General features: G+C 48.3%; 1 protein-coding gene across 1 annotated transcript in view; it reads right to left on the bottom strand.

Annotated features, from left to right (window-relative positions):
* ZC3H3 (zinc finger CCCH-type containing 3) overlaps positions 1-24,233 on the bottom strand; it is a 198,868-nt gene extending 174,635 nt beyond the window's left edge. Inside the window, exons 1-3 of the mRNA XM_039368711.1 lie at positions 24,115-24,233; positions 18,270-19,707; positions 15,736-15,905 (exon numbers count right to left, since the gene is read on the bottom strand). Coding sequence (XP_039224645.1) covers positions 15,736-15,905; positions 18,270-19,707; positions 24,115-24,202 — 1,696 coding nt within the window. The 5' untranslated portion in view covers positions 24,203-24,233. The remainder of the gene's footprint in view (positions 1-15,735; positions 15,906-18,269; positions 19,708-24,114) is intronic.
* Between the last annotated feature and the right edge of the window lie 3,550 nt (positions 24,234-27,783).

The raw sequence follows: 27,783 nt of genomic DNA, 5'->3' as shown, positions 1-27,783 counted from the left end.
TGCGATGATCCATAATAATAATAATAAAGTTGGAAGGGACCTTGGAGGTCATCTAGTCCAACCCCCTGCTCAGGCAGGAGACCCTTAGACCATTTCAGACAAATGGCTGTCCAGTCTCTTCTTAAAATCCTCCAATGATGGAGCGCCCACAACTTCTGGAGGCAAGTTGTTAAAGGCAGCCATGCCCCCCTCCCCAAAAGTGTGTACCACTGGCTGTCATTTAGATGCAAACATCTCACGGTCCATTACCGGCTCTCCCCCCCCCAAAAAAAGTAGTCAAAACCCACAGATTATTGGGAAGCGCTAATTAACACAGCTCTAACGATACATAAAAAGGCCAGCCTCTTGACTCTTCTGATAATTTATTCAAGATTACAGGAACGCTGCAGCAGCCTTTGGCCTCCCTCTGCCAAATTCAGCATTTTTTTGAGTTTTCCTTAGGAAAGCAAGCGCCCTGGGTTGGCGCTGCTCCGATGCCCTTTTGCAGCATTTCGGGTAGTAAAACAACAACCGACGCTCCAGCCCCAGGGAAGGGGGGAGGGGACAGACCACAACCTCCTCCTTGCTGTAGGTCTACAGCGGCCCCGTTAATGCAGGTAGTCCTCATTTTACGACCACCATTGAGCCTCAAATAAGTAAGTCAATGCAGTGCTAGGCTGCATTAACAGAGGGATAGAATCAAGATCACCTAAAGTGTTAGTATCACTCTACAAGGCCTTGGTGAGGCCACACTTGGAATACGGCATCCAGTTTTGGTCACCACAATGTAAAAAAGATGCTGAGACGTCTAGGATGAGTGCAGAGAAGAGCAACAAAGATGATTAGGGGACTGGAGGCTAAAACATATAAGGTTGCTAGAATTGGGTATGTCTAGTTTAATGAAGAGAAGGACGAGGGGGGACAGGATAGCAGTGTTCCAGTATCTCAGGGGTCTGCCCCAAAGAAGAGGGAGTCAAGCTATTCTCCAAAGCCCCTGAAGGCAGGACAAGAAGCAATGGATGGAAACTAACCAAAGAGAGAAGCAACCTGGAACTAAGGAGAAACTTCCTGACAGTGAGAACAATTAATCAGAGGAACAGCCTGCCTCCAGAAGCAGTGAATGCTCCAACGCTGGAAGTTTTTTAAGAAGAGACTGGACAGCCATTTGTCCGAAATGGTCTAGGGCAGGGGTAGGCAATTTGGGCCCCTTCATGACTCGTGGACTTCAACTCCCAGAGTTCCTGAGCCAGCATGGCTCAGCTTGGAAACCTCCCTTTCCCCTCAGCGTGGCTGGCTCAGGAATTCTGGGAGTTGAAGTCCACGAGTCATCAAGGGGGCTATGGTTCCCCCATGCTGGCTCAGGAATTCTGGGAGTTGAAGCTGACGAGTCATAAAAGAGCCAAGGTTGCCTACCCCTGCTCTAGGAGGCTCACTGCTTATAGCAGGAGGACTTAGAATAGGGGTAGGCAACCTGGGCTCTTTTGTGACTCGTGGACTTCAACTCCAAGAATTCCTGAGCCAGCCATGCTGAGGGGAAAGGGAGAGGTTTCCAAGCTGAGCCGTGCTGGCTCAGGAATTCTGGGAGTTGAAGTCCACGAGTCATAAAAGAGCCCAGGTTGCCTACCCCTGGCCTAGGGTTTTCTGCCTGAGCAGGGGGTTGGACTAGATGACCTCCACGGTCCCTTCCAACTGTATAATTACTACTATTATTCTTAAATTCGTTAAGCGAGTTTGCTCCCCTTTACAAACTTGCCTCGCTGCAGTTCTTCAATTAGTTCAGCGAGTTTCCCACTCGACTTTGCCGGTCAGAGGGTTGCAAAAAAAGGAGATGACGTGATCTCATCCTGCAACCGTCATAAATGTGAGACAGTTGTCAAGTCTCTGAAGGTAGATCACATTGATTGTGGGGAGGCTGCAGCGGCCATTAAGGGTGGAAAAAAACAGTCCTGAGTCCCTATTTTCCATGCCGTTGTAACGTCGAACGGCCACTGTTGTAAGTTGTGGACTATTCAGGGGAAGCTTTAAATCTACTCCATGCTCCCAACCGTCCAGCACCTCAACTCCCCCCCTCCTCCCGGTTGCTCGATTCCGCCTCCTGATAACCTGGCGGCTGGTTTCCCATAAAACATGGAGGCATTTTCCCCCCCCCTTAATATCTTCCTAAGCAGTTGCCTTACACGGGGTCTATTTTACGGCCAGTCACTAAATTAAGACGCCCAATCAATGGTGAAATTATGTCCAATGGTGAAATTATGTCCAAGGCCAGGAGGGGACTGGGTGGGGGTGAGCAGGGTGAGGAAGGGTGATGCATTATGTCTTTGGCCTCACATCCCTAAATTGGAAAGCCACACTTTTAAGCGGGTCAACAACTCAAAACATCCCCAGATAAAGGATTCCGTTGAATTTTCTCGCTGGGCTGATCATCTCTGGAAAAGAGGTGATCAGCCCATAAAGCTTCAATTTAGAGGGGGAGAGAAAAACATCCGGGAATGTCCATCTTCCACTCTTCGGGACTCCGTTTAGTGGCTGCAAAGGAATCTGCCCTGAAAACCAGCGGCAAGGCCAGGTTATGCTGATGAGGTGGGGAGTGGGGGGGCAGGGAAAGGAGTTATCCTGGAGGAAATGCAGCCCTGTCAGCCCGTCTCTTTTTCTCTCTCTTTGGTGGGGGGAGAAGCTAAAAGCACCCCACGCCTAACACGCTGCAATGGCCTATGCAGACGGGAGCTTCTCCAGCCATCCCTGGTGAAGAAGGGAGGTTAAGCCTTCTTACATTTAGATCCCAATCAGCCCTCTGAATACACATACACACACACACACACACACACACACACACACACACACACACATATATACGGGGGGGGGGAGAGATAGATAAGGGCACCGATACGTTAATACAGTGGTTCTCAATCTTTTTAATGCCGCGACCCCCAACCGGTCGTAAGTCGAGGACTATTCAACCAGTCGTAAGTCGAGGACTACTCAACTGGTGCAGCACCGTTTGCAGAATGGGGCTTTGGGCGGGCTCAGCAGGGCAGAGACAGCTTGCACAATTCCTATTGGCTTTTGAAAGCCAATAGAATTAGACTCTATTCAAGAGAGTCTATTCTACTGGCTTTCAAAAGCCAATAGAATAAAAGGGAATAGCACAGCTAAGGAAAAGGGGGGGGGGGGGAATGGCGGACTGCGTTGTTTGGCGACCCCTGTGAAATGGTCTTCCGACCCCAAATGGGGTCCCGACCCACAGGTTGAGAACCACTGCGTTAATACCACTTTACAAGGTCTTGGTAAGGCCACACTTGGAATCCTGCATCCAGTTTTGGTCACCACGATGTAAAAAAGATGCTGAGACTCTAGAAAGAGTACAGAGAAGAGCAAGAAAGATGATTAGGGGACTGGAGGCTAAAGCATATAAGGGGGGACAGGATAGCAGTCTTCCAGTATCTCAGGGGCTGCTCCAAAGAAGATGGAGTCAAGCTATTCTCCAAGGCTGAGTGCCAAAGAATGGAGGTCTTTGAACTCTGGTGCTGGAGAAGACTCCTGCGAGTCCCCTGGACTGCAAGGCGATCCAACCGGTCAGTCCTGGAGGAGATCAACCCCGACTGCTCTTGAGAAGGCCAGATCCTGAAGTTGAAACTCAAGTCCTTTGGCCACCTAATGAGAAGGAAGGACTCCCTGGAGAAGGGCCTGATGCTGGGAAAGATGGAGGGCAAGAGAAGAAGGGGACGACAGAGAAGGAGGTGGCTGGATGGAGTCACCGAAGCAAGAGGCGTGAGCTTCAATGGACTCCAGAAGATGGCAGAGGACAGGAAGGCCTGGAGGAACGTGGTCCATGGGGTCGCGATGGGTCGGACACGACTTCGCAACTAACAACAACAGGCATGGGGTGCGTTCAGCTTGTCCTCCCACCGAAGAAAGAGAAAAAGAGACGGGCGGACATGCGTTTCCGCGTTTCCCCCAGGCTAACTCCTTTCCCCACAACCCCACCCCCACCCCCAAAGTGGACCGCGAGGAGGACAGCAGCGCAATCCAAACAATTGGGCTTTGTCTCGGGGAGAGAAGGCGCCTACACGCCATTAAAGCCGCGGCTCTTGAAAATGGAGCTAGGGGCTGCAAAGGCAGCCAAGAAAGCAGAACTGCCTTGCAGGCTAATGGCCTCCACGGAATAAGGGGAGAGGAAATGGTTCCAAGCGGAGGGAGGGGAGACGCGCAGCCACCAGCTGAGTCAGCATCCTTGGCAACTGAGGCGGGGAGGAAGATTCCGCAGGAAATGGGACTTCGCCCCCCCCTCCCGAGAACCGGGCTGGCTGCGGGTAAAGCATAATAATAATAATAAAGTTGGAAGGGACTTTGGAGGTCATCTAGCCCAACTCCCTGCTCAGGCAGGAAATCCTATTACCATTTTGGACAAATGGCTGTCCAGTCTCCTCTTAAAAACCTCCAGTGTTGGAGCATTCACCGCTTCTGGAGGCAGGTTGTTCCACTGGTTAATTGTCCTCACTGTCAGGAAGTTTCTCCTTAGTTCTAGGTTGCTTCTCTCCTTGATAGTTTCCATCCGTTGCTTCTTGTCCTGCCTTCAGGGCTTTGGAGAATAGCTTGACTCCCTCTTCTTTGGGGCAGCCCCTGAGATATTGGAAGGCTGCTATCATGTCCCCCCTGGTCCTGCTCGGACCTTGGAGGTCATCTAGTCCAACCCCCTGCTCAGGCAGGAAACCCTACACCATTTCAGACAAATGGCTGTCCAGTCTCTTCTTAAAAACCTCCAGTGTTGGAGCATTCACAACTTCTGGAGGCGGGTTGTTCCACTGATTAATTGTTCTCACTGTCGAGAAGTTTCTCCTTAGTTCCAGGTTGCTTCTCTCCTTGATCAGTTTCCATCCATGGCTTCTTGTCCTTCCCTCTGGTGCTTTGAAGAATAGGTGGACCCCTTCTTCTTCTTTGTGGCAGCCCCTGAAATATTGGAATTCTGCTATCATGTCACCCCTAGACCTTCTTTTCTCTCGACTAGCCGTGCCCAAGTCCTGCAACGGTTCTTCCTATGTTTTTGTCTCCAGTCCCCTAATCGTCTTAGTTGCTCTTCTCTGTGCTTTTTCCAAAGTCTCAGCATCTTTTTTGCACTGGGGTGACCAAAACTGGATGCCGTATTCCAGGGGTGGCCTTACTAAGGGCCACCCCTGGAATACGGCATCCAGTTTTGGTACTGGATACTTCACGTGATTTTGGATTCTATGCTCGTTTATACAACCAAGGATTATAGGATTATACTCTATTCTAAGATGGTATAAAGTCTCCTGCCTTGAGCAAAGGGTTGGACTAGAAGACCTCCGAGGTCTCTTTCAACTCTATTAACTCTATTACAGGGATCCTCAAACTTGGCCACTTTAAGACTTGTGGGCTTCAACACCCAGAATGAGCTTCAACACCCATTTGCACCACTCAGGTGACCCTGAGGACACAGGTAAACCTCCAAGTGACTTCAACGAATCGCTAAAACAGGGGTCTTCAATCTTGGCCCTTTGATGACTCGGGGACTTCAACTCCCAGAATTCCTCAGCCAGGATGCTTTAAGACAGGGGTCTTCAAACTTGGCCCTTTGATGACTCAAGGATTTCAACTCCCAGAATTCCTCAGCCAGCATGGGGGAACTATGGCCCCCTCATGACTTGTGGACTTCAACTCCCAGAATTCCTCAGCTAGCATGCTTTAAGACAGGGATCTTCAAATTCGGCCCTTTGATGACTTGGACACTTCAACTCCCAGAATTCCTCAGCCAGGATGCTTTAAGTCAAGACAGGGGTCTTCCAACTTGGCCCTTTGATGAGTTGGGGACTTCAACTCCCAGAATTCCTCAGCCAGGATGCTTTAAGACAGGGGTCTTCCAACTGGGCCCCCTCATGACTTGTGGACTTCAAATCCCAGAATTCCTCAGCCAATATGGGGGAACTATGGCCCCCTCATGACTTGTGGACTTCAAATCCCAGAATTCCTCAGCCAGCATGTGGGAACTATGGTCCCCTCATGACTTGTGGACTTCAACTTCCAGAATTCCTCAGCCAGCATGCTTTAAGCCAGGGGTCTTCAAATTCGGCCCTTTGATGATTTGGACACTTCAACTCCCAGAATTCCTCAGCCAGGATGCTTTAAGTCAAGACAGGGGTCTTCCAACTTGGCCCTTTTATGACTTGGGGACTTCAACTCCCAGAATTCCTCAGCCAGGATGCTTTAAGTCAAGACAGGGGTCTTCCAACTTGGCCCTTTGATGACTTGGGGACTTCAACTCCCAGAATTCCTCAGCCAGCGTGCCAAGTTTGAAGTGGCCAAGTTTGAAGACCCCTGCTTTAAACTTATATGCCGCCCACCTCGCCTACAGAAGATTCTAAGCGGCTTACGGCCCATGAAACCCACACGAGAAAGCATTAACATTATAAATATTAAGACTAAAACTGTCTTAAAAATTACGACAACGACATAAAAGGGTACATTCTTTACTCCGCTGTTTACGGCACTTGGGTCCAGCCCTACCAGCTGGACATCTGGCAATTCTCCCCACCAGAACGGTCAGCTCTCCGTGGGAGAGAATTCAACCGTTCAACGGTTTAAAATGTTTTTAAAAAGGACTCCAATTTTCGTCCCTTGCATTCCGTCTCTCCTTTTGCCTTGCTTTCTTTCGTGATTCTGTTCCACCCTTTCTCCCTTCTCAGTGTGACTCTTCTCCCGTGGCATGGTGGCCGAAGTGAGCTGTCCTAAAATCATCTCCGCACGAGGGGTAGTGATGTGGCTTAAAACTTTAGGACGCCTGGGAGTTTTCTCCGACACATCGGAAGGCTTCTGGCTGGGAAGCGCAGAGAGAAAAAAGGTTGCAAGATTCCTCTTTTGCGGAAAGCTCACGGCCCTTTCATCTCGGGTCCTCCACACCCGGCATTTCCAAAAGGGAACCGCGCGAACCTCCGGCGTAATGTGATTAAAAAAAAAAAAACAACGTACGCGTGCTGCTGCTGCTGCTGCTACACATTATATTTCATCTGCGTTCATAACACAGATTTAATAGCAGCCCAGACGCAGAGCAATCTTGTTTATCTGTGTGGTCCAGAGACAGGAGACGAGAACGGTTAGAAGCACATTAAAATTACTGCTAATTCAGCATACACAAACACATACGCGTTCTTGCGCTGGGATTCTGGCAACCTGCACAGCCCGGCCCCAGCACCACACTGCTGAGGAAGCAAAACAACACACAAAAGGACCGAATGAGGATAGGATAGGATAGGATAGGATAGGATTAGGATTAGGATAGGATTAGGATAGGATTAGGATAGGCATAGGGAAGGATAGGATTAGGATAGGATTAGGATAGGATAAGGAATAGAACAGAAGAGAACAGAACAGAACAGAATAGAATAGAACAGAATAGAAAATACGGAATGGAATAGAATGGAATGGAATAGAATAGAAAATAATAGAATAGAATAGAATAGAATAGAATAGAATAGAATAGAATAGAATAGAATAGAATAGAATCTGGAAGGGACCTTGAAGGTCTTCTAGTCCAGCTCTCTGCTCAAGCAAGAGAACCCATACCATCTCAGACAGGTGGTTCTCTAGTCATTTCTTAAAAATCTCCAGTGATGGAGCACCAAGGATTTCTAGTGGCAAGCTGTTCCACTGGTTGATTGTCCTTCCTGTCAGGAAGTTTCTCCTTAATTCCAGGTTGCTTCTCTCTTTGGTCAGTTTCCAACCACTGTTTATCGTCCTGCCCTCTGGTGCTCCGGTGAACAACCTGGCTCCCTCTGCCTTGTGGCAGCCCCTCAGATACTGGAATACTGCTATCATGTCTCCCCTATTTCTTCTTTTCTTTAGATTAGCCAAACCCAAATCCTGCAGCCGTTCTTCATATGTTTTAGTCTCCAGGCCTTGGATCATCTTAGTTGCTCTTCTCTGAATTTTTTCCAAACTCTCAACATCTTTTTTTTGTAGTATGGTGACCAAAATTGGCTGCAGTATTCCAGGTGTGGCCTCACTAGGGCTTTATAAAGCTGTACTAATAATGATGATGATGATGATGATGATGATGATGATGATGATGGAAGGTACCTTGGAGATCATCTAGCCCAACCCTCTGTTCAGGCAGGAAACCCTATACCATTTCAGACAAATGGCTGTCCAGTCTCTTCTTAAAAACTTCCAGTGTTGGAGCATTCACCACTTCAGGTGATCTTGATTCTATACCTCTATTTATACAAGCCAGGATTGTATTAGCTTTTTTTGGCTGCTGCTGCACACGGCTGGCTCATGGTCAGGTGATCTTCCACTAGGACTCCAAGGTCCCTCTCACAGTGGCTGTTTTTAATGTGTTTAATGTATATGTATTTTAATCTTGTATTTTATATTTTAAATTTTATAGCAGGGATCCCCAACTCCACAACCAAGGGTGTAGGTCTGTGGCCTGTGGCCTGTTAGTACAAGCGGTGGGCAAACGAACAAAGATAAGATAACCTTTATTGTCATTTTTATACTGTGGGCACAATGGGGGTCTAGATTGCACGCGAAACCATCCCACCCACCTCCCCAGTCCGTGGCAAAATTGTCTTCCACGAAACCAGTCCCTGGCATTTCGTGCCAAAACAACTAGACAGAGACAGTTCCCTCCCCCCACCTAATTCCCACAGCCCCGTCTTACGACTAAGGATATTTACCCTTGTAGTAGGGCTGTATTGCTACTACCCTTCTCATCTTTCCCATTACTTTCTCCTATTGGTTTCTTGTGATTACAAAGGTAATCCGTGACTTACCCCCACAATGGAGCCCAGAATTTATCTGGCTACATGAGAAACCTGTTAAGTGAGTTTTGCCCCCTTTTACGAAGACATTTCTTTCCACAATTGCTAAGTGAACCCCTGCAGTTTTTAAGTTAGTAACACGGCTGTTAAGTAATTTGGCTTTCCGGTTGACTTTGCTTGTCAGGTCACAAAAGATGGTCACGTGGCCCTGGGACATGGCCACCATCATAAACGTGAGCCAGTTGTCAAGGATCTGAATGTAAATCACGTGACCCTGGGGATGCTGCAATGGTCACAAGTGAGAAAAGCGGTTGTAAGTCCCTTTTTTCAGTGCCGTTGTAACTTCTGACGGTCACTAAATGAACTGTTGTAAGTAGAAGACTACCTGTAGCATGTCTGTATTACTATTATCCTTCTTATCCTTCCTATTACCTTCTGTTGGTATTTTATGATTATATTCTGTTGTTCTTTATATGTACACTAAGAGTTTCTGCACTGGAGACAAATTCCTTGTGTGTCCATTCACACTTGGCCAATAAAGTATATTCTATTCTATGCTATTTCTATTTATTTCTATTTCCATTACATATTTTATTCTATTCCTTATTCTATTCTATTCCATTCCATTATTCTGTTCTGTTCTATTCCTTATTCTATTCTATTCCTTATATTATTCTTTATTCTATTCCATTCTATATTTTCAATTCTATTCTATTTCTATTTATTTCTATTTCCATTACATATTCTATTCTATTCTATTCCTCATTCTATTCCTTATTCTATTCTACTCTATTCTATTCTATTCTATTTCTTATACTATTCCTTATTCTATTCCATTCCATATTTTCAATTCTATTCTATTCTATTTCTAGTTATTTCTATTTCCATTACATATTCTATTCTATTCTACTCCTCATTCTATTCCTTATTCTATTCTATTCCATTCTATTCTATTCTATTTCTTATACTATTCCTTATTCTATTCCATTCCATATTTTCAATTCTATTCTATTCCTTATACTATTCCTTATTCTATTCCATTGTATTATTCTGTTCTGTTCCTAATTCTATTCTATTCCTTATTCTTCTCTGCCCTGCCCTGCCCTGCCCTATCCTATCCTAACCTACCCATTCTAATTCTAATGCCAGAAAGGTTGGCGACCACTGTCTTATACATAGCATGCCTTATTTGAATTGCAGTGTTCCTGACACGAATCAACAGTCTCTGGATGCCACAGTCCGGGGGCCGCTACTCACCAGAGGCAGCGGGAAAGTCAGCGCATTCAGCATTTTCCCCAGCTGCTCGGGGCGCACAGAGAAGAAAGGGACCGCTCGCCACACGGTTAAAGGAATCTCTGGATCCCACCAAAAGACTCACGGGAACCTCTGCTGCTTTTTTTTTAACGGCAACGCCAATCCCCAGTCCACCTCCACGCATGGACGGTGGGGGGGGGGGCCAGGCACGGTGTGTCTTGCGGGAGACATGACAAGGGAGAGAGACACGGCACCTCTGTTACATTTTGCAGTCCCCACCGACGGGGGGCGGGGGGGAAGAGAGAGAGAGGGTCCACCCTGCTGAACAATGCAGTTTTGAATTCAATTAAAGTGATTATCTGTTGTGCCAAATAAATTGTGTACGGCATATATCCTGTGGCACTTTACACCTGCAGGCTCATTATTTTCCTAACTGTTTCCTCCTGTTTATGCGCTCTCAAATTAAATTGCTGATAATATGCGCCAAAATAAAAAATGAGTGCACCTTGTCCGAAGGAAATTGATTCTCCTTCCCTCCTGAAGCGGGCGATTGCCAGTTTTTATATACTCGGTTCCTGGCGATCATTAGTAATTCAATTTTCTTTTTATTAGCCCCCTTATCTGCTGAGCAATATAGTGGCGGAGCTGACCTCTTTCGCACGGGTAAATGTTTTAAAATCTTTTCCCTGATTAATTTTGCCAGTTAAGGAAAAGAGGAGAAATGGCCCGGCTCTTAGCCATCACAATGAATATAGCTTAATGTTGATGGTGATGGAATTTCTAATGCCAGGGAAATTGATTGAACGCAGCAATTACGCCACTCTACTAACTCAAGGGGAATGGGAAGAGCTGCTCTCCTGGCCACAGTCTTTTGGTTATTTAAAACAATCCAATTTGCAAGGATAATTATATATTAGTGTTTTATCTGCCACTTGAAATGAACATGGGAGTTTTGATACTGGCCCGGCAATAGCGGGTTATTGCTGCAAATTACTCGGTATCTGCTTCCTTTCACATAAAGAGCAAATTAGGCAATCAATTACCAGGAAAAGGTGGGCCGGGGAAACAGAAGGGGCAAGGCTGCCCTCTACAGGTCAGGGGGGGAGGCGTCACGTGAGCCTCGGCTGAAACGGAGGGGGGGGGATGGCAAGCCTCTGGAGCAGCCCCCCAACATGATGATGATGATGATGATGATGATGGAGGAGGAGGAGGAGGAGGATAAAGGGGAAGAGGAGGAAGGAGAGGAAGAGGGAAGAGGAGTTAGAGCAGGAAGAAGGAAGGAGGAGGACAAAGGGAAAGAGGAAGAAGAGGAAGGACAGGAAGAAGGAAGAGGAGGAGGAAGGAAGGAGGTGGAGGATAAAGAGGAAGAAGCAAGGAGGAGGAGGAGGAGAGAGAGGAAGAGGGAAGGAGGAGGATAAAGGGAAAGAGGAAGGAGGAGGAAAGAAAGAGGAAGAGAAGGAAGGAGAGGAAGGAGGAAGCAGGAGGATAAAGGGAAAGAGGAAGAGGAAGAGGAAGGAGGAGGATAAAGGGAAAGAGGAAGAGGAAGGAGAAGGATAAAAGGAAAGAGGAAGAGAAGGAAGAAGAGGAAGAAGGAAGGAGGAGGAGGATAAAGATTAAAAGGGAGAGAATGAAGAAAAGGAAGGAGGAGGAGAATAAAGGGAAAGAGGAAGAAGGAAGGAGGAGGAGAAAGGGAAAGAGGAAGAGGAAGGAGGAGGATAAAGGGAAAGAGGAAGAGAAGGAAGAAGAGGAAGAAGGAAGGAGGAGGATAAAGGGAAAGAGGAAGAGAAAGAAGAAGAGGAAGAAGGAAGGAGGAGGATAAAGATAAAAAGGAAGAGAATGAAGAAGAGGAAGGAGGAGGAGGATAAAGGGAAAGAGGAAGAGAAGGAAGAAGAGGGAGGAGGAGGAGAAAGTAGTAGAGCAGGAGGTGAAGGAAGATAAAAAGGAAGAGAGGAAGAGGAAGAGGAGACCAGGGCCAAGAACGTGCTGTACCTACCAGCTCGCTAGCCGTTGCAACGAAAGAGTGAATTATCTGCAGGACCTGGCCCTGAACACCCGAATACTGAGGCCGGCCAGCCTGCCTGCTGTGGGGGGCACACGGGGTTCAAGGGTTTGTGTTTGTGATGGCGTTGATTTTAAAAGCGGAGCAAAAGTCCACACAGCCCGAGCATGAACCATTTCCTGCCGGGCCTCAAGGCCGGCTCCCCTGGCTCTAAAGAAGCCCAGGTGTGCCTGTCGGCCTTCCCAGAGACCATCTCAAAGCCTGCCCGTGTTCAGGTCCCAGATAACGGCCGCGAAAAGCACGCCGGCTGCCCCGGAGCTGCAAACGGCCCAGGGGATCCTGTCTGTTAAGTCTGGAGCCTTTTACACCCCTTTTACACCTTTCACAGGAGGTCCTCAACTTACGACCACAATTCTGAGGCCGGAATTTCCACTGCTAAGCGAGGCGTTTGTTCAGTGACTTTTGGCCCCCGTTTTACAACCTTTCTTGCCACAGTTGCTAAGCGAAGCATCGCGGTAGGGAAGCTAGGCACACGGTCGTTAAGTGAATCCGGCTTTCCCACGGACTTGTCAGAAGGTCAGGAAAAGGGATCACGTGACCCCAGGGATGCTGCGACCGTCATAAATACAATTCAGTTGCCCAGCATCCGAATGTAAATCCCGTGGCCGTGGGGAACGCTGCAACAGTCACGGGAAAACTGGAAATAAGTCCCTTTTTTCAGTGCCGTTCTAAGTTCAAATGGTCACTGAACAAATGGTCCCTATGGCAGGGGTCTTCCAACTTGGCCCTTTTATGACTTCAACTCCCAGAATTCCTCAGCCAGGGAACTATAGTTTATAGTTCCCTATAAAAGGGAACTATGACCCTTTGATGACTTGTGGACTTCAACTCCCAAAATTCCTCAGCCAGCGTGAGGGAACGATGACCCTTTTATGACTTGTGGACTTCAACTCCCAGAATCCCTCAGCCAGCGTGAGGGAACTATGACCCTTTTATGACTTGTGGACTTCAACTCCCAGAATCCCTCAGCCAGTGTGAGGGAACTATGACCCTTTGATGACTTGTGGACTTCAACTCCCAGAATCCCTCAGCCAGCGTGAGGGAACTATGACCCTTTGATGACTTGTGGACTTCAACTCCCAGAATCCCTCAGCCAGCGTGAGGGAACTATGACCCTTTGATGACTTGTGGACTTCAACTCCCAGAATCCCTCAGCCAGCGTGAGGGAACTATGACCCTTTGATGACTTGTGGACTTCAACTCCCAGAATCCCTCAGCCAGCGTGAGGGAACTATGACCCTTTGATGACTTGTGGACTTCAACTCCCAGAATCCCTCAGCCAGCGTGAGGGAACTATGACCCTTTGATGACTTGTGGACTTCAACTCCCAGAATCCCTCAGCCAGCGTGAGGGAACTATGACCCTTTGATGACTTGTGGACTTCAACTCCCAGAATCCCTCAGCCAGCGTGAGGGAACTATGACCCTTTGATGACTTGTGGACTTCAACTCCCAGAATCAGCCAGCGTGAGGGAACTATGACCCTTTGATGACTTGTTCAACTCCCAGAATCCCTCAGCCAGCGTGAGGGAACTATGACCCTTTGATGACTTGTGGACTTCAACTCCCAGAATCCCTCAGCCAGTGTGAGGGAACTATGACCCTTTGATGATTTGTGGACTTCAACTCCCAGAATCCCTCAGCCAGCGTGAGGGAACTATGACCCTTTGATGACTTGTGGACTTCAACTCCCAGAATCCCTCAGCCAGCGTGAGGGAACTATGACCCTTTGATGACTTGTGGACTTCAACTCCCAGAATCCCTCAGCCCGGCACGCAAGTGCCTGGGTGAGGAATTCTGGGAGTGGAAGTCCGCGAGTCATAAAAGGGCCAAGTTTGAAGACCCCTGCCCTACGGACTGGACTGAAAGCTTGACTTCTCCAACCCTACTCCCCAAATCCATTACGAAATCAAATTCTGTGTCACAAGACGCCACAACCACAAAACCTACCAACCTCTGCCTTAACACCAAATTTACATGCCAGAACAAGTCACACCTAATCAATGTAGGTCACGTACACAAACCGTGTTTTTTTCCCCCAGGAACAAGCACAAAAATGCGAGTTGTAAAAGATGCCAAGACGAAAAGCAAAAATATGACGCTTTGAGCTGTTTTGTGTGCAGGGCAGGCTGAAAAATCTAAATATCAGCCTTTTTTTTTTTTTTAATCCACATTTCAAGATGAAAAGCCCTACGGAAGCCTCCTTCCCGCCCCTCCGCCCCAGTTCTGCTTAGGAGGATAGTCAGAGCTGCCCCGTGGGGCGAGTAAAACGAGATAAAGAGCCGAGAGAACAATTGTAGGCACCTCTGTCTTTCGATGCGCCAGCCCCCGGATCTTCAAACGGCTTTTCTGACATTGTCAATATTTCAAAAAGTACAAATGCCCCCAAAAAGAGGCCGAGCTGGGCCCTTCTGCGCAAAGGCTCAGCCGACACGGGAGTTTCCCTCTTTAGTTTACAGCTTTATTTTACACCTGCTCTTATTAACTCCAGCAAGGGACAGGGCCACCTTCGAGGTAAAGGCAGGTCAGGAGAAGACAGCCAAGCCAAAGTGTCGTTCTCCCAGGTGACTCTTCTAGCCAAGCTCAGATCCTAGGTGGGTGCTGGCAAACCATAAGCCACAGGCAATCTATGACACACACCCCAGTTAGTAATCGGCCAATCCCCAAATTTGCACAGCTCTAAAATCAGGTGACAGATTTTATCTTCCTGGGCTCCAAGATCACCTCAGATGGGGACTGTGGCCAAGAAATTAGAAGACGCTTGCTCCTGGGGAGGAAAGCTATGGCAAATCTAGACAGCCTATTAAAAAGCAGAGACATCACCCTGCCAACAAAAGTGCGTATAGTCCAGGCCATGGTTTCCCCAGTTGCAATGTGTGGCTGTGAAAGTTGGACCATAAGAAAGGCTGAGCGCCAAAGAATGGAGGCCTTTGAACTCTGGTGCTGGAGAAGACTCCTGCGAGTCCCTTGGACTGCAAGGCGATCCAACCAGTCAGTCCTGGAGGAGATCAACCCCGACTGCTCTTGAGAAGGCCAGCTCCTGAAGTTGAAACTCAAGTCCTTTGGCCACCTAATGAGAAGGATGGACTCCCTGGAGAAGAACCTGATGCTGGGAAAGATGGAGGGCAAGAGAAGAATGGGACGACAGAGAAGGAGGGGGCTGGATGGAGTCCCTGAAGCAGGAGGCGTGAGCTTCAATGGGCTCCAGAAGATGGCGGAGGACAGGAAGGCCTGGAGGAACCTTGTCCATGGGGTCGCGATGGGTCGGACACGACTTCACAACTAACAACAAAATCAGGTGACTTTCGACAGCTTGATCCTGAATACAAGCCACAACGGTTTTTCGGAAGCGGGAGGCAGCCCACCCCTATCCCCATCCTTAAAACACCACAAATGGGGAGCCGCCCCCCCAGCCTTTTCAAGGACATCACCCACAGACCTCCAGAGGATGAGGGAAAAAGTCGCACCCCAGACCCGATTGTTTGGCTATAAAGACCCTCTCAAAAACCAGCATCCGGATCAGAACGAGGGTAGCCAACCCAAGAGAAGAACCACGATTGGTGGCCTCTTGGCCCGTGCCAGTCTCTCCTGGCCATCTGTCCAGAGCCGAGGGCAGCGGGTCCAACTCCCCCCTGCCCCCCACCCCCTCCCAATTCCAAGTCTCTCCTACCTTCTTTGGGCGAACCAGGAACTCGGGACGCCGGCAGCCGGCGCAACCTGTGCTTGCTGATTTGCACCAGGCCTTTGGTCCCGGTTCGGCGGGCGGTGGGGGAGGACTTTCCCCGCGTGGCGTGGCGTTTCCGGAGGCAGTAGCGGCTCTTCAGCAGCAGGGTGGGAGAGCTGGAAGGAGAAGCAAAGCGCAGGTCAGAATCTCTCCCGGCAAGGCATCTGCAAGGACACCAGTGCCTCTGCAAAGGGCCCGCATGGCAGGGGTGCCACGAAAGGTCTCAGGCGCGACATACAGGCCACGGAGGCAAAGGACCATCGGCGCCTTGATAGATACCCCGATCCTCTCTGGGAACCAAATGCAAGCACAGCATGACACAACCTGGGCAGGATCTTCCTTGCGCACACCTGTCGTACAGGTTGCTCCGGCCACAAGGAAGCATTCGGGCCTCTTTTCTCCAGAAGCCTGGATGAGAAAACCCAAAATTCTCCTTCGCCTTGGTTGAAATATGCGTGACGTACGGCCACGCTTGACCCCAAAATTTATGTCATTAAATACGAACTGGCAAAAAACTGCCAACACAGTGCTAGGCTGCATTAACGGAGGGATAGAATCAAGATCACGTGAAGCGTTAATACCACTTTACAAGGCCTTGGTAAGGCCACACCTGGAATCCTGCATCCAGTTTTGGTCAGCAGGATGTAAAAAAGATGTTGAGACTCTAGAAAGAGTGCAGAGAAGAGCAACAAAGATGATCAGGGGACTGGAGGCTAAAACATATAAGGAATGGTATGATAGCAGCGTTCCAATATTGAGGGGCTGCCATGAAGAAGAGGGGGTCCAATTGGCCAATAAAGTATTCTATTACATTCCATTCCATATTCTATTGTGTCAGGATAATAATTTAATAGCTAAACAGCTTATGTAATGATGTAAGGCAATGTAAGGTGGATGATGCAATAATAGGAATGACTCAGCAGGTGTGTGTATCCCTTTAAGAGCCTGTGCATAAAAGGGAAGTTTTTTGCTGGAGTCTTTCTCTCTCGTCAGTTCCCTGCTGTAACTGCTGTGTATTGGAATTTGCTGAATTATCACATACGCGTGTAATAATAATAATAATAATAATAATAATAATAATAATAATAATAATAATAATATAATAATAAAAGTTGGAAGGGACCTTGGAGGTCATCTAGTCCAACCCCCTACTCAGGCAGGAAACCCTATACCAGTGGTTCTCAACCTGTGGGTCGGGACTCCATTTGGGGTCGAACGACCATTTCATGGGGGTCGCCAAACAACGCAGTCCATTTTTTCCCCCTTTTCCTTAGCTGTGCTACTCCCTTTTATTCTCTTGAATAGAGTCTAATTCTATTGGCTTTCAAAAGCCAATAGGAATTGTCCAGGCTGTCTCTGCCCTGCTGAGCCTGCCAAAAGTCCCATTCTGCAAACAGTGCTGCACCAGTTGAGTAGTCCTCGACTTACGACTAGTTGAGTAGTCCTCGACCTACGACCGGTTGGGGGTCGCGGCATTAAAAAGGTTGAGAACCACTGCCCTATACCGTTTCAGACCAATGGCTGTCCAGTGTCTTCTTAAAGACTTCACGTTTTGGAGCATTCAGAGCTTCTGGAGGCAGGTTGTTCCACTGTTTTGTTTCTAGTATATTTGTACATATTGTAATACAAACCACCATTTAATATAAACCACTGTTTACTGTATTTACTCCTGGGTTACCTCAGCACAGTAAGACTGCATGCTCTGACATATTCCATTCCATATTCTATTCTATTCTATCCCATCCCACATTCCATTCTGTATTTTCTATTCTTTGTAATTCTACTCTACTCTACTCTACACTACACTACACTTCTATTCTATCCCATCTCATCACACATTCCATTCTCTATTCTATTTGTAATTCTATTCTACTCTACACTTATTCTATAATAATAATAATAAAGTTGGAAGGGACCTTGGAGGTTATCTAGTCCAACCCCCTGCTCAGGAAGGAAACCCTATACCATTTCAGACAATTGGCTGTCCAGCCTCTTCTTAAAAACTTCCAGTCTTGGCGCATATATCACTTCTGGAGGCAGGTGGTTCCACTGGTTAATTGTTCTCACTGTCAGGAAGTTTCTCCTTAGTTCCAGGTTGCTTCTCTCCTTGATCAGTTTCCATCCGTTGCTTCTTGTCCTGCCTATTCTATTCTATTCTATTCTATTCTATTTTCTACTCTATTTTCTATCCTGTTCTATTCTATATTCTATCCTATCCTATTCCATTCCATTCCATATTTTCTTTTCTATTCTATTCTATTCCTAATTCCAATTCCAATTGTAATTCGTAATTCTATTCCATTCCATTCCCACTTTTATAACCATTATAATTATTTATAACTATTCTATTCTATTCTATTCTATTCCTAATTCCAATTCCATTCCATTCCCACTTTTATAACCAGGATGAGCAATCCAAGTTAAAACAACAGCAACAACTGGAACAAATGTTTACCCCCCTAAGAGGTTCAGGAACTTACCTGGCGCTACCTTTCCTCTTAATGATTCTAGGCCAGCTCCTCAACTTGTAATTGAAAAAGCTGGTCGTTCCAAAGAAGGCTCTTGGGCTGCCCTGGGCAAGATGGCCGTGTCCGAGAGGGAGACGCCTCAGAGCTTGGAGCGACGTGCTGGCGGCGCCCGCGCCGGGCGCATCGCCAGGCCCGACCCCTTCCTTGCGCTTCCAAGTGAACACCGAGGCGGACGTGGAAGGCGGGGGAGCAGATTTCGCACTCGCCGCTTTCCACTTGTACTGGCTGGCGGAAACCGCCAGCTTTGAATGGGGGCTCGATTTCTTTGGCTTGGCCCCCAAGTCCAGATTCGCTCCCCTCGACTGGGCTTTGGGGGACGCTGCCGGGGCACAGGCAGCAAGCTTGGGGGTGCCTTCGGAGGCCCTGGAAACCGCCCACCTCCTCACGCTTCGGGGGGACTTGCTGGGATTCGCCACCCAGGTGTAGTTGGCTCTCTTGAACCGGGAGGATCGCACGGAGGCCGGCATGGAAGACGACTTCTGGACCAAAACTACGGCGGGCTTGTTTGGGGGGAGACTCCTCCCGGTGCTGGAAGACACTTCCTCACCCGAACGGGCACAGCCGGCAGACAGATCCGCGCTCCTGGCGGGGCTCAGCTTGACGGTCCCGGCCGGGGAGGGCTGGCGGTGTGAACCCCCCAGGGGTGAAGCCTGGAGCGTTGGCTTCTTCCAGATTGGGAGAGATCCCGATCCCTGCTCGGGCGAGGCCAGAGCGCGCCGAGGCTCGGATTTCAGCACAATGGCACTCTCGCTGATAGTCCTGCCTAAGCTGGCGGCGAGCTCACTCCTCCCCACCGGCTTCTTCTGACCCGCCGCCGGTCGGTTATTTCCAGCCGTAGCCGGGGTTTTGCCACAGGGCGAGAGGGACAGAGTGGAAGCACACCACTCTTTCTTCCGGCTCGGGTCCGCGTTTAAAGGCCAAGGAGGCGTGGGCAGCTTTCCCCTAGATGCCAACGGTCCCTTTCTCGATCCTGAAAAGCCCGGCTGGAAGCCAGAGCCGGCGGCATCGCCCGCCACGGAGCTGGCTGGCAGCCTGGCATTCGCCTTTGCGCTGGAGACAGCCGCTGCGGCTTCCGAAAGCATCAGCTGTGGCTCAGGAGCCTCCCTGCTGGCGTGGCTCTGGGAAGCCCAGGAAGCACTGGGAGAAACGCCGCTGGCCGAAGACAGGGCCGGTCTAGGCGGCGCGTTGACAAGGGAGTATTTCTTCCTCCAGGTTGTTGCGTTGGCCGGGCCGGATGAGAAATCTCGGGAGGGCTGCTGGCCGTACCTGGCGCTGAAGGTAGTTTGGCTGTGGAAGGTGGGAAGTTTAGGATTTCTCCACCTGGAGAGCGAAGCGGGCGGAGGAGGGACCGGTGCATTCCCGTGGGCGTTTTTGTGGTCATTGATGAGGCCTGCACGACAGAACAACAGAGTTGGAAGGGACCTTGGAGGTCTGCTAGTCCACCCCCACCCCCACCACCCCGCTGAAGCCGGAGACCCTACAACATTGTATGGACGTAAACATTTTAGGTTACAAGAAACAGATTGCGACATATTGAGAAACATATTGAGAGTTTAGAAAAAATTCAGAGAAGAACTAAGGTGATCCAAGGCCTGGAGACCAAAACATACGAAGAAGGGCTGTGAGACTTGGGTTTGGCTGGTCTAAAGAAAAGAAGAAATAAGGGAGACAGGATAGCAGTGTTCCAGTATTTGAGGGGCTGCCACAAAGAAGAGGGGGTCAAGATAGTCTCCAAAGCACCAGAAGGCAGGACAAGAAACAATGGTTGGCAGAGAGAAGCAACCTGGAATTAAGGAGAAACAGTGAGGACAATCAACCAGTGGGACAGCTTTTGCCTCCAGAAATCGTGGGCGCTCCATCACTGGAAATTTTTAAGAAGAGACTAAACATTCACCTGTCTGAGATAGTATAGGTTCTCCTGCTTGAGTAGAGGGCTGGACTAGAAGACCTCCAAGGTCCCTTCCAGCTCTATTCCTATTCTATTCCTATTCTATTCTATTCTATTCTGCTCTACTTCTATTCTATTCCATTCCATATTCCATTCCATATTTTTTATTCTATTCTATTCCATATTCCATTTCATTCCACTCTATTTTCTTTTCTATTCTACTCTATTCCATATTCCATTTCATTCCATTCCATATTTTCTATTCTATTCTATTTTGCTCTACTTCTATTCTATTCTATTCCATTCTATTCTTTCTATTCTATTCCATTCCATATTCCATTCCATTTCATTCCATATTTTCTATTCTATTCTTTCTAGTCTATTCCATTCCATATTCCATTTCGTTCCATTCCATATTTTCTATTCTATTCTATATTCCATTTCATTCCATTCTATTTTCTTTTCTATTCTAGTCTGTTCCATATTCCATTTGATTCCATTCCATATTTTCTATTCTATTCTATTCCATTCCATTCCATTCTAACCTAACCTATCCTATCCTATCCTGCCACAGTTGTTAAGTCAGTTGTTCAGTGAACATGGCTCCCCCATGGACTTGACTTGTCAGAAAATCACAAAAGGGGATCACAGGACCCATCATAAATACGAGTCAGTTGCCAATCGTCTGAATTTTGATCCTGTGATTTTTGATCATGGGCGATGCTGCAACAGTCGTAAGCATGAAAAACAGTCAGGTCACTTTTTTTTTAGGGCCATTGTTAACTCTGAACGGTGACTAAACAAATGGCTGTCGGTTGAGGAGAATCCGGAATGGTGAGTCCATTATGGATGCAAATCAAGAACTACCTGCAGTTAGAAGTTGATAGTCTAAAACTTTATCTGTGGCTCTTCCTGTGGACAACTGAAAAGTGGGAGATATTTTAAAATAAAAAGACCATGAACAGCCTGAATATTCTTTGCAGTCGTGCTTGGAGAAGGAAACATCCAGCTGTGTCATCTGGTTAAGCATTTACCGTGTTTCCCTGGAAATAAGACCGGGTCTTATACTATTTTTTGCTCCAAAAGACGCATTAGGGCTTTATTTTCGGGTTAGGGCTTATATTCAGGGAAAATACGGTACTAAATGCGTCCATCTGACTGATCATCTTAACTGGGGCTTATTTTGGGGGGAAATACAGTACTAAATGCATTTATTTGGCTGACAATCTTAACTGGGGCTTATTTTGGGGGGAAATACGGTACTAAATGCATCTGTCTGGCTGCCAATCTTAACTGGAACTTGTTTGGGGTGGGGCTTATATTATGAGCATCCTGAAAAATCCTGCTGTGATTTATTTTCCAGTTGACACTTACTTTCAGGGAAACACGGTACTAAGGATTATCCTTGATTTTGGCTTCCTTAGGTAACGGCTGACAACTAAGCAGTGGAATTTGCCAGCAAGGGATGGGGTGCTGGATTAGATAAAGTCAGGATGAAGCAATCTCTCCTGAAAGGAGCGAAAAGACCTGGTTGGTAACCTTCCAAGGCCAGCTTAAAAACACAGCTGTGTTTAGTCTTCCCCCTATCCTTGTGGGTGTGTTCAGTGGTGAAGAGTGGAGGTCTGGAGGAGCATGTTAGCAACAAATCATCCTGGGTGAAGGGGCAAAAAAATCTATTTCTGTGATTGCTGGGAATGGGCAGAGATTGTCCTGTTATTGACCAAAGAGAAGGATACTCTTCAAATATAATAATAATAAAGTTGGAAGGGACCTTACAGGTCATCTAGTCCAACCCTCTCCTCAGGCAGGAAACCCTAGACCATTTCAGACCAATGGCTGTCCAGTCTCTTCTTAAAAACCTCCAGTGTTGGAGCATTCACCACTTCTGGAGGCAGGTTGTTCCACTGGTTAATTGTTCTGTCAGGAAGTTTCTGCTTAATTCTAGGTTGCTTCTGTCCTTGATGAGTTTCCATCCGTTGCTTCTTGTCCTGCCCTCAGGCGCTTTGGAGAATAGCTTGACTCCCTCTTCTTTGGGACAGCCCCTGAGATACTGGAAGACTGCTATCATGTCCCCCCTCGTCCTTCTCTTCATTAAACTGGACATACCCAATTCCTTGTATGTTTTAGCCTCCAGTCCCCTGATCATCTTTGTTGCTCTTGTCTGTACTCTTTCTAGAGTCTCAACATCTTTTTTACATGTCTGGCTGAGGAATTCTGGGAGTTGAAGTCCACAAGTCATCAAAGGGCTGACTTTCATCAAAGTTGGAAGACCCCTGGACTAAAACAAGGCAAAACTCAGCTAACTGTCTCGCTTAGCAGAAGAAATTTTGGGCTCAACTGTGGTCGTAGGTCAAGGATACCTGTATGTGATAACACCCAACAAACATATAAGGACCACTGGAGAGGTCCCAAATGATTGTTCTCCTGTATTTATTGACTCATGGAGTCACTGGATCCTAAGATTTAGAAGCCCAAGATAAAGATTCCAGGATTGTGTCTGTCTCTGTGTGTAAAGGTGCTGGAAGCCAGCTCAGAGAAGCAGGCAAGGCAGCAGGCTGCGAGTTCTAATCTGACAAACTCAGCTGGATAACCTTGGGCCAGTCCTCCTCATTTTTACCTGATAAAGGAGGACAGGTCAAGCAGCTCCTGAAAATCTTACCAAGCAAAATGCAGAGATTAGTCCTGGGAGTAACCAGGCATGAACAGAGACTCAAAAACATAAAGATAGATAGATAGATAGATAGATAGATAGATAGATAGATAGATAGATAGATAGATAGATAGATTCCCCCTTCTAGCATTTCTTCTGCAAGTGAAGTGTCTGCATTTCTCTGAATCAACCAAATGTTGATTCACTTGGTTGCAACAGGAACTGACCGGCCGGCTTGTCGCCTCAGCCTGACATTGAGGGTTGAGAGAGGATGGCTGGCCCCAAGTCACCCAGCCAGCTTTCCTACCTAAGCCAAGATTAAAACTCACTGTCTCCTGGTGATTGGCCCAAAGTCACCCAGCCAGCTTTCCTACCTAAGGCAGCATTAGAACTCACCATCTCCTGGTGATTGACTCAAAGTCACCCAGCTGGCTTTCATGCTTAAGGCGGGACTAGAACTCACCATCTCCTGGTGATTGGCCCAAAGTCACCCAGCCAGCTTTCGTAGCTAAGGCAGGACTAGAGCTCCCTGTCAAACTGAGGTTTGTCTCCCGAGGGCTTCACCACTAGACCAAACTGCCTCTCAACCATGCAGTAAAGTGGCTACAAGCATTTTGAATCGTAACAGTAGCGTTCAACAGTTCAGCACCCGGGACAAAAACTAAGACCTCGGGGGAGACCTCTCTGTTTCCAATGAGCAAACCTTCTCCCTCTAGCATAGGGGTCCCCAAACTCAGCTATTTTGAGACGGCTGGACTTCAACTCCCAGAATTCCCCAGCCAACCTCGGCTATTTTAAGACAGCTGGACTTCAACTCCCAGAATTCCCTGCCAGCCTCGGCTACTTTAAGACAGGTGGACTTCAAAGCTGCCTTGGGAATTCTGGGAGTTGAAGTCCACAGGTCGTAAAGTTGCCAAACCTGGGGATTCCTGGTTTAGCAGCAGTGTTGGGCCGGAGGGCTCCTCAGAGGCCATCCAATCCATCCCCCGTCCACTTACACCCTCAGGGAAGAGGGTGACAGTCTCCGTCTCCCCCCCGCGCCCCCGCCAACCGAAGGGTTTGGAGCAGGGCCTGCTCTGGCCGGCTTTCTGGTGGGCCCGTCTCTGGAAAGGCTCCCCGGCCCGGCCTGAGAAGGGAAGGAGGCCGGCCTGCTCCCTCCCCGGCTTTCCTCCGGGCCCCTCAGGCTGGGCCTCTCCTTCCGCGGCCCGACTACAGTTCCCATCACCCCCAGCGCCCCCACAGACCCCGGGGACGCCCACCTTGAAGCAGGCGAATCTGCCGCCTCAGCCGCTCCTGCTCGGGCTCCATCCGAGCCTCCAACCGCCGCCGGCGCCCCTGTGACGCCATCGCCGCGCGACGGGCCCTTTTTTACGCGTCGCGGCCTCTAGAGGGCGAGCACGAGCGGGGCCCGCGGCGACCGGCCACTTCCGGCTCTGCGGCGAAGGGGAACGCAAGCGGGGGGGGGACGCAGCCCCGCAAGGCCTAGGCCGGAGGTCTCCCAACTTGGCCCTTTTAATATGACTGGCTGGCTGAGGGATTCTGGGAGTTGAAGTCCACAAGTCATCCAAGGGCCAAGTTGGAAGACCCCTGTCTTAAAGCATCCTGGCTGAGGAATTCTGGGAGTTGAAGTCCACCACTATCAAAGGGCCAAGTTGGAAGACCCCTATCTTAAAGCATCATGGCTGAGGAATTCTGGGAGTTGGAGTCCACAAGTCATCAAAGGGCCAAGTTGGAAGACCCCCCCCTGGCCTAGGACGATGGATTCCATCCTCTCCCCACCCCTGCGAGGCCGCCCAGCCCTGCCTTCCTAGCAGGGGGAGGGATTTGAGGGGCTTAACCCTGGCACGCCGGCCTTCCTGCTCGCTTCCACCCGGAGTGAGGGTGCTTCTCCCTGGTAGACTGCCTCTGGCTATGGAGGCTCCAATGCCCGGCATCGTGGCTCAGAGCGGAGAGTGGCTTTCTGGATGGAAAGGAGGGAGTTAAGCTCCCCTTCCTGCCCCCGCCGCCCCCAGGACGGCAGCAATGACTGGCATATTAACAAAACTCGCTACTTTCATTTAACGGAATGTTGACATTGGGACCTTGGAGGTCTTCTAGTCCATCCCCCTGCTCAAGCAGGAAACCCTAGACAGGTAATTCCTCGACATAACGACCGCAATTAAGCCCAAAATTTCTGTGACTGAGACAGTAATTTAAGTGAATTTTGCCCCATTTTACGACCACAGGTTAACGGACTTTGCTTCCCAGAAGGTTGCAAAAGGGGATACCGCGGGAATCAATCGCCGTGTAGCTAACTTAACAACAGCAGTGATTCACTTAACAACCGTGGCAACAAAGGTCGTAAAATGGGGCAAAGCTCGCTGAACAACTGTCTCACTTAGCAAGAGAAATTTTGGGGCTCAACTGTGGACGTAAATCAGGGGTCTTCAAACTTGGCTCTTTTATGATTTTGTGGACTTCAACTCCCAGAATTCCTCAGCCAGTGTGAGGGAACTATGACCCTTTTATGACTTGAGGACTTCAACTCCCAGAATTCCTCAACCAGTGTGAGGGAATTATGACCCTTTCATGACTTGTGGACTTCAACTCCCAGAATCCCTCAGCCAGGCACACGTGCCTGACTGAGGAATTCTGGGAATTGAAGTCCCCAAGTCATCCAAGGGCCAAGTTTGAAGAGCCCTGTCTTCAAGCATCCTGGCTGAGGAATTCTGGGAGTTGAAGTCCACAAGTCATCAAAGGGCCATGTTGGAAGACCCCTGTCGTAAATCGAGGACCACCTGTAAAATGAATGAGAGGCTCACCCTTTGCAAAAGCGAGTCAACTGCAAATCTGACTGGCATCGTGCAAATGGAATACATTTAAATTTAGTAAATAAATAAAAATAAACGAGGAGGGGTGACACCCCCCCCTTTGCAAAAGCGAGTGGAGTCTTTGAACACCCCCTTGGCGTGCAATCGCAACGCCCCCTCCTCTCCCCAAGAAAGCTTGTTTAGGACTGTTAAACTCTTTCAGCCCCCAAGAAGCAGCACGTTCCTCCTTTTAATGAACGCGGCACTAGGACCCCAATTAACTCACTGACACATTGGAAACCGGAGTCGCCTGGGAGTGGGGGGAGACGGGAGGGGGCTCCTGGTGGTTTAGCAGAAATAGCTGAGTGCAGCAAAACTGCACAGCTCCACAAGAACTGAGCCAGCAGATTGCACAAAACCTGGAAAGGGAAAAGTTTTCCCCTACCCTTTGCAGGCCCACCTTGGTGCCCATCTGGGCCATCTCAAATCAGCCCTGGACACCTCACTCGTCACCTTCTGCAATGGGACCTTTTCAGAGATCAGAATCAGAACAGAGCTGGAAGGGACCTTGGAGGACTTCTAGTCCAGCCCCCTGCTCAAGCTGACCCTATAACATTTCAGACAAGTGACTGTCCAGTCTCTTCTGAAAAACCTCCAGTGTTGGCACACACACACAATTTCTGGTGGCAAGCTGTTCCAGTGGTGAATTGTCCTCACTGTTAGGAAGTTTCTCCTTAACTCCAGGTTGCTTCTCTCCTTGATTGGTTTCTCTCCGTTGTGCCATGTCTTGCCCTTTGGTGCTTTGGAGAATAATATAATATAATAATAATAGAGTTGGAAGGGACCTTGGAGGTCATCTAGTCCAACCCCCTGCTCAGGCAGGAAACCCTATACCATTTCGGACAAATGGTTGTCCAGTCTCTTCTTAAAAACTTCCAGTGTTGGAGCATCCACCGCTTCTGGAGGCAGGTTGTTCCACTGGTTAATTGTCCTCACTGTTAGGAAATTCCTCCTTAATTCCAGGTTGCTTCTCCCCTTGGTTAGTTTCCATCCATTGTTTCTTGTCCTTCCTTGTGGTGCTTTCAAAAATAAATTGACCCCCTTTTCTTTGTGGCAGCCCCTCAAATACTGGAATATTGTTATCATGTCCCCCCCCCAGGCCTTCTTTTCTCTAGACTGGCCATCCCCAATTCCTGCAACCATTCCTCGTATGTTTTAATCACAAAATTTCACCACACTCACAATTTTGCCATATTAAAAAGCGGAGGATAATCATATACTTTCAACTCTCCTAATACATGTTGGCAGGCCGGAAGTGGGATTTATTTATTTATTTATTTTATTTATTTATGAGACTTATATACCGCTTTGAGTGCAAGCACTCTCTAAGCGGTGTACACCAGTAAGCAATGTATATATATATATATATATATTTACATTGCCCCCAACAATCTGGGTCCTCATTTTACCTACCCCGGAAGGATGGAAGGCTGAGTCAACCTTGAGCCGGTGAGATTTGAATCGCTGACCTGCTGAACACAGTCAGCTAAAGTGGCCTGCAGGACTGCACTCTAACTGCAGCGCCACCGCGGCTCATTATCCACTTAGGAAAAGAGATAATAAACGGCTCTCCCATTCTCTGTTTTCCTTTAAATATTAAAACCGCAATGATAGCTCCTATCAAACGTAGAGAATAATGGAAACGTACAGAACGCGACGGAAAACCATTTCAACCTTCCTCAAAATTAGGAGGCGTTGAAAACCACAGTCTGGGATTTTGTCGGCAGTCCAACCAGACAGAGTCCCATCAAAGGTTGTCCTCGACGTGCGTCTACAACTGAGCCCATCATTTATGTTTCTCAGTGAGGTCTTGGTTAACTGAGCTTTGCCCGGTTCTCCGACCTTGTTGTTAAGTAAATCACCACAGTTGTTAAGTCATTAACTCAGTTGTTAAACGAATCAGATTTCTCCCATTGACTTTGCTCGGCGGAAAGTCGCAAAAGGAGATCACGTGATCGCAGGATATTGCAACCGTCGTAAGCACATGCCATGTGACCATAGGGATGCTGCAACGGTCGCAAGTGTGAAAAAAGATGCCAAGTTGCTTTTTTTCAGTGTCATTGCGACTTTGAACGGCTA

This window comes from Crotalus tigris, unplaced genomic scaffold (assembly GCF_016545835.1).
Source record: "Crotalus tigris isolate CLP2741 ecotype Arizona unplaced genomic scaffold, ASM1654583v1 scf7180000020908.629646, whole genome shotgun sequence".
Taxonomy (NCBI): domain Eukaryota; kingdom Metazoa; phylum Chordata; class Lepidosauria; order Squamata; family Viperidae; genus Crotalus; species Crotalus tigris.
The sequence above is the reverse complement of the archived record's forward strand: the minus strand, read 5'-3'. Positions and strand labels throughout refer to the sequence as shown.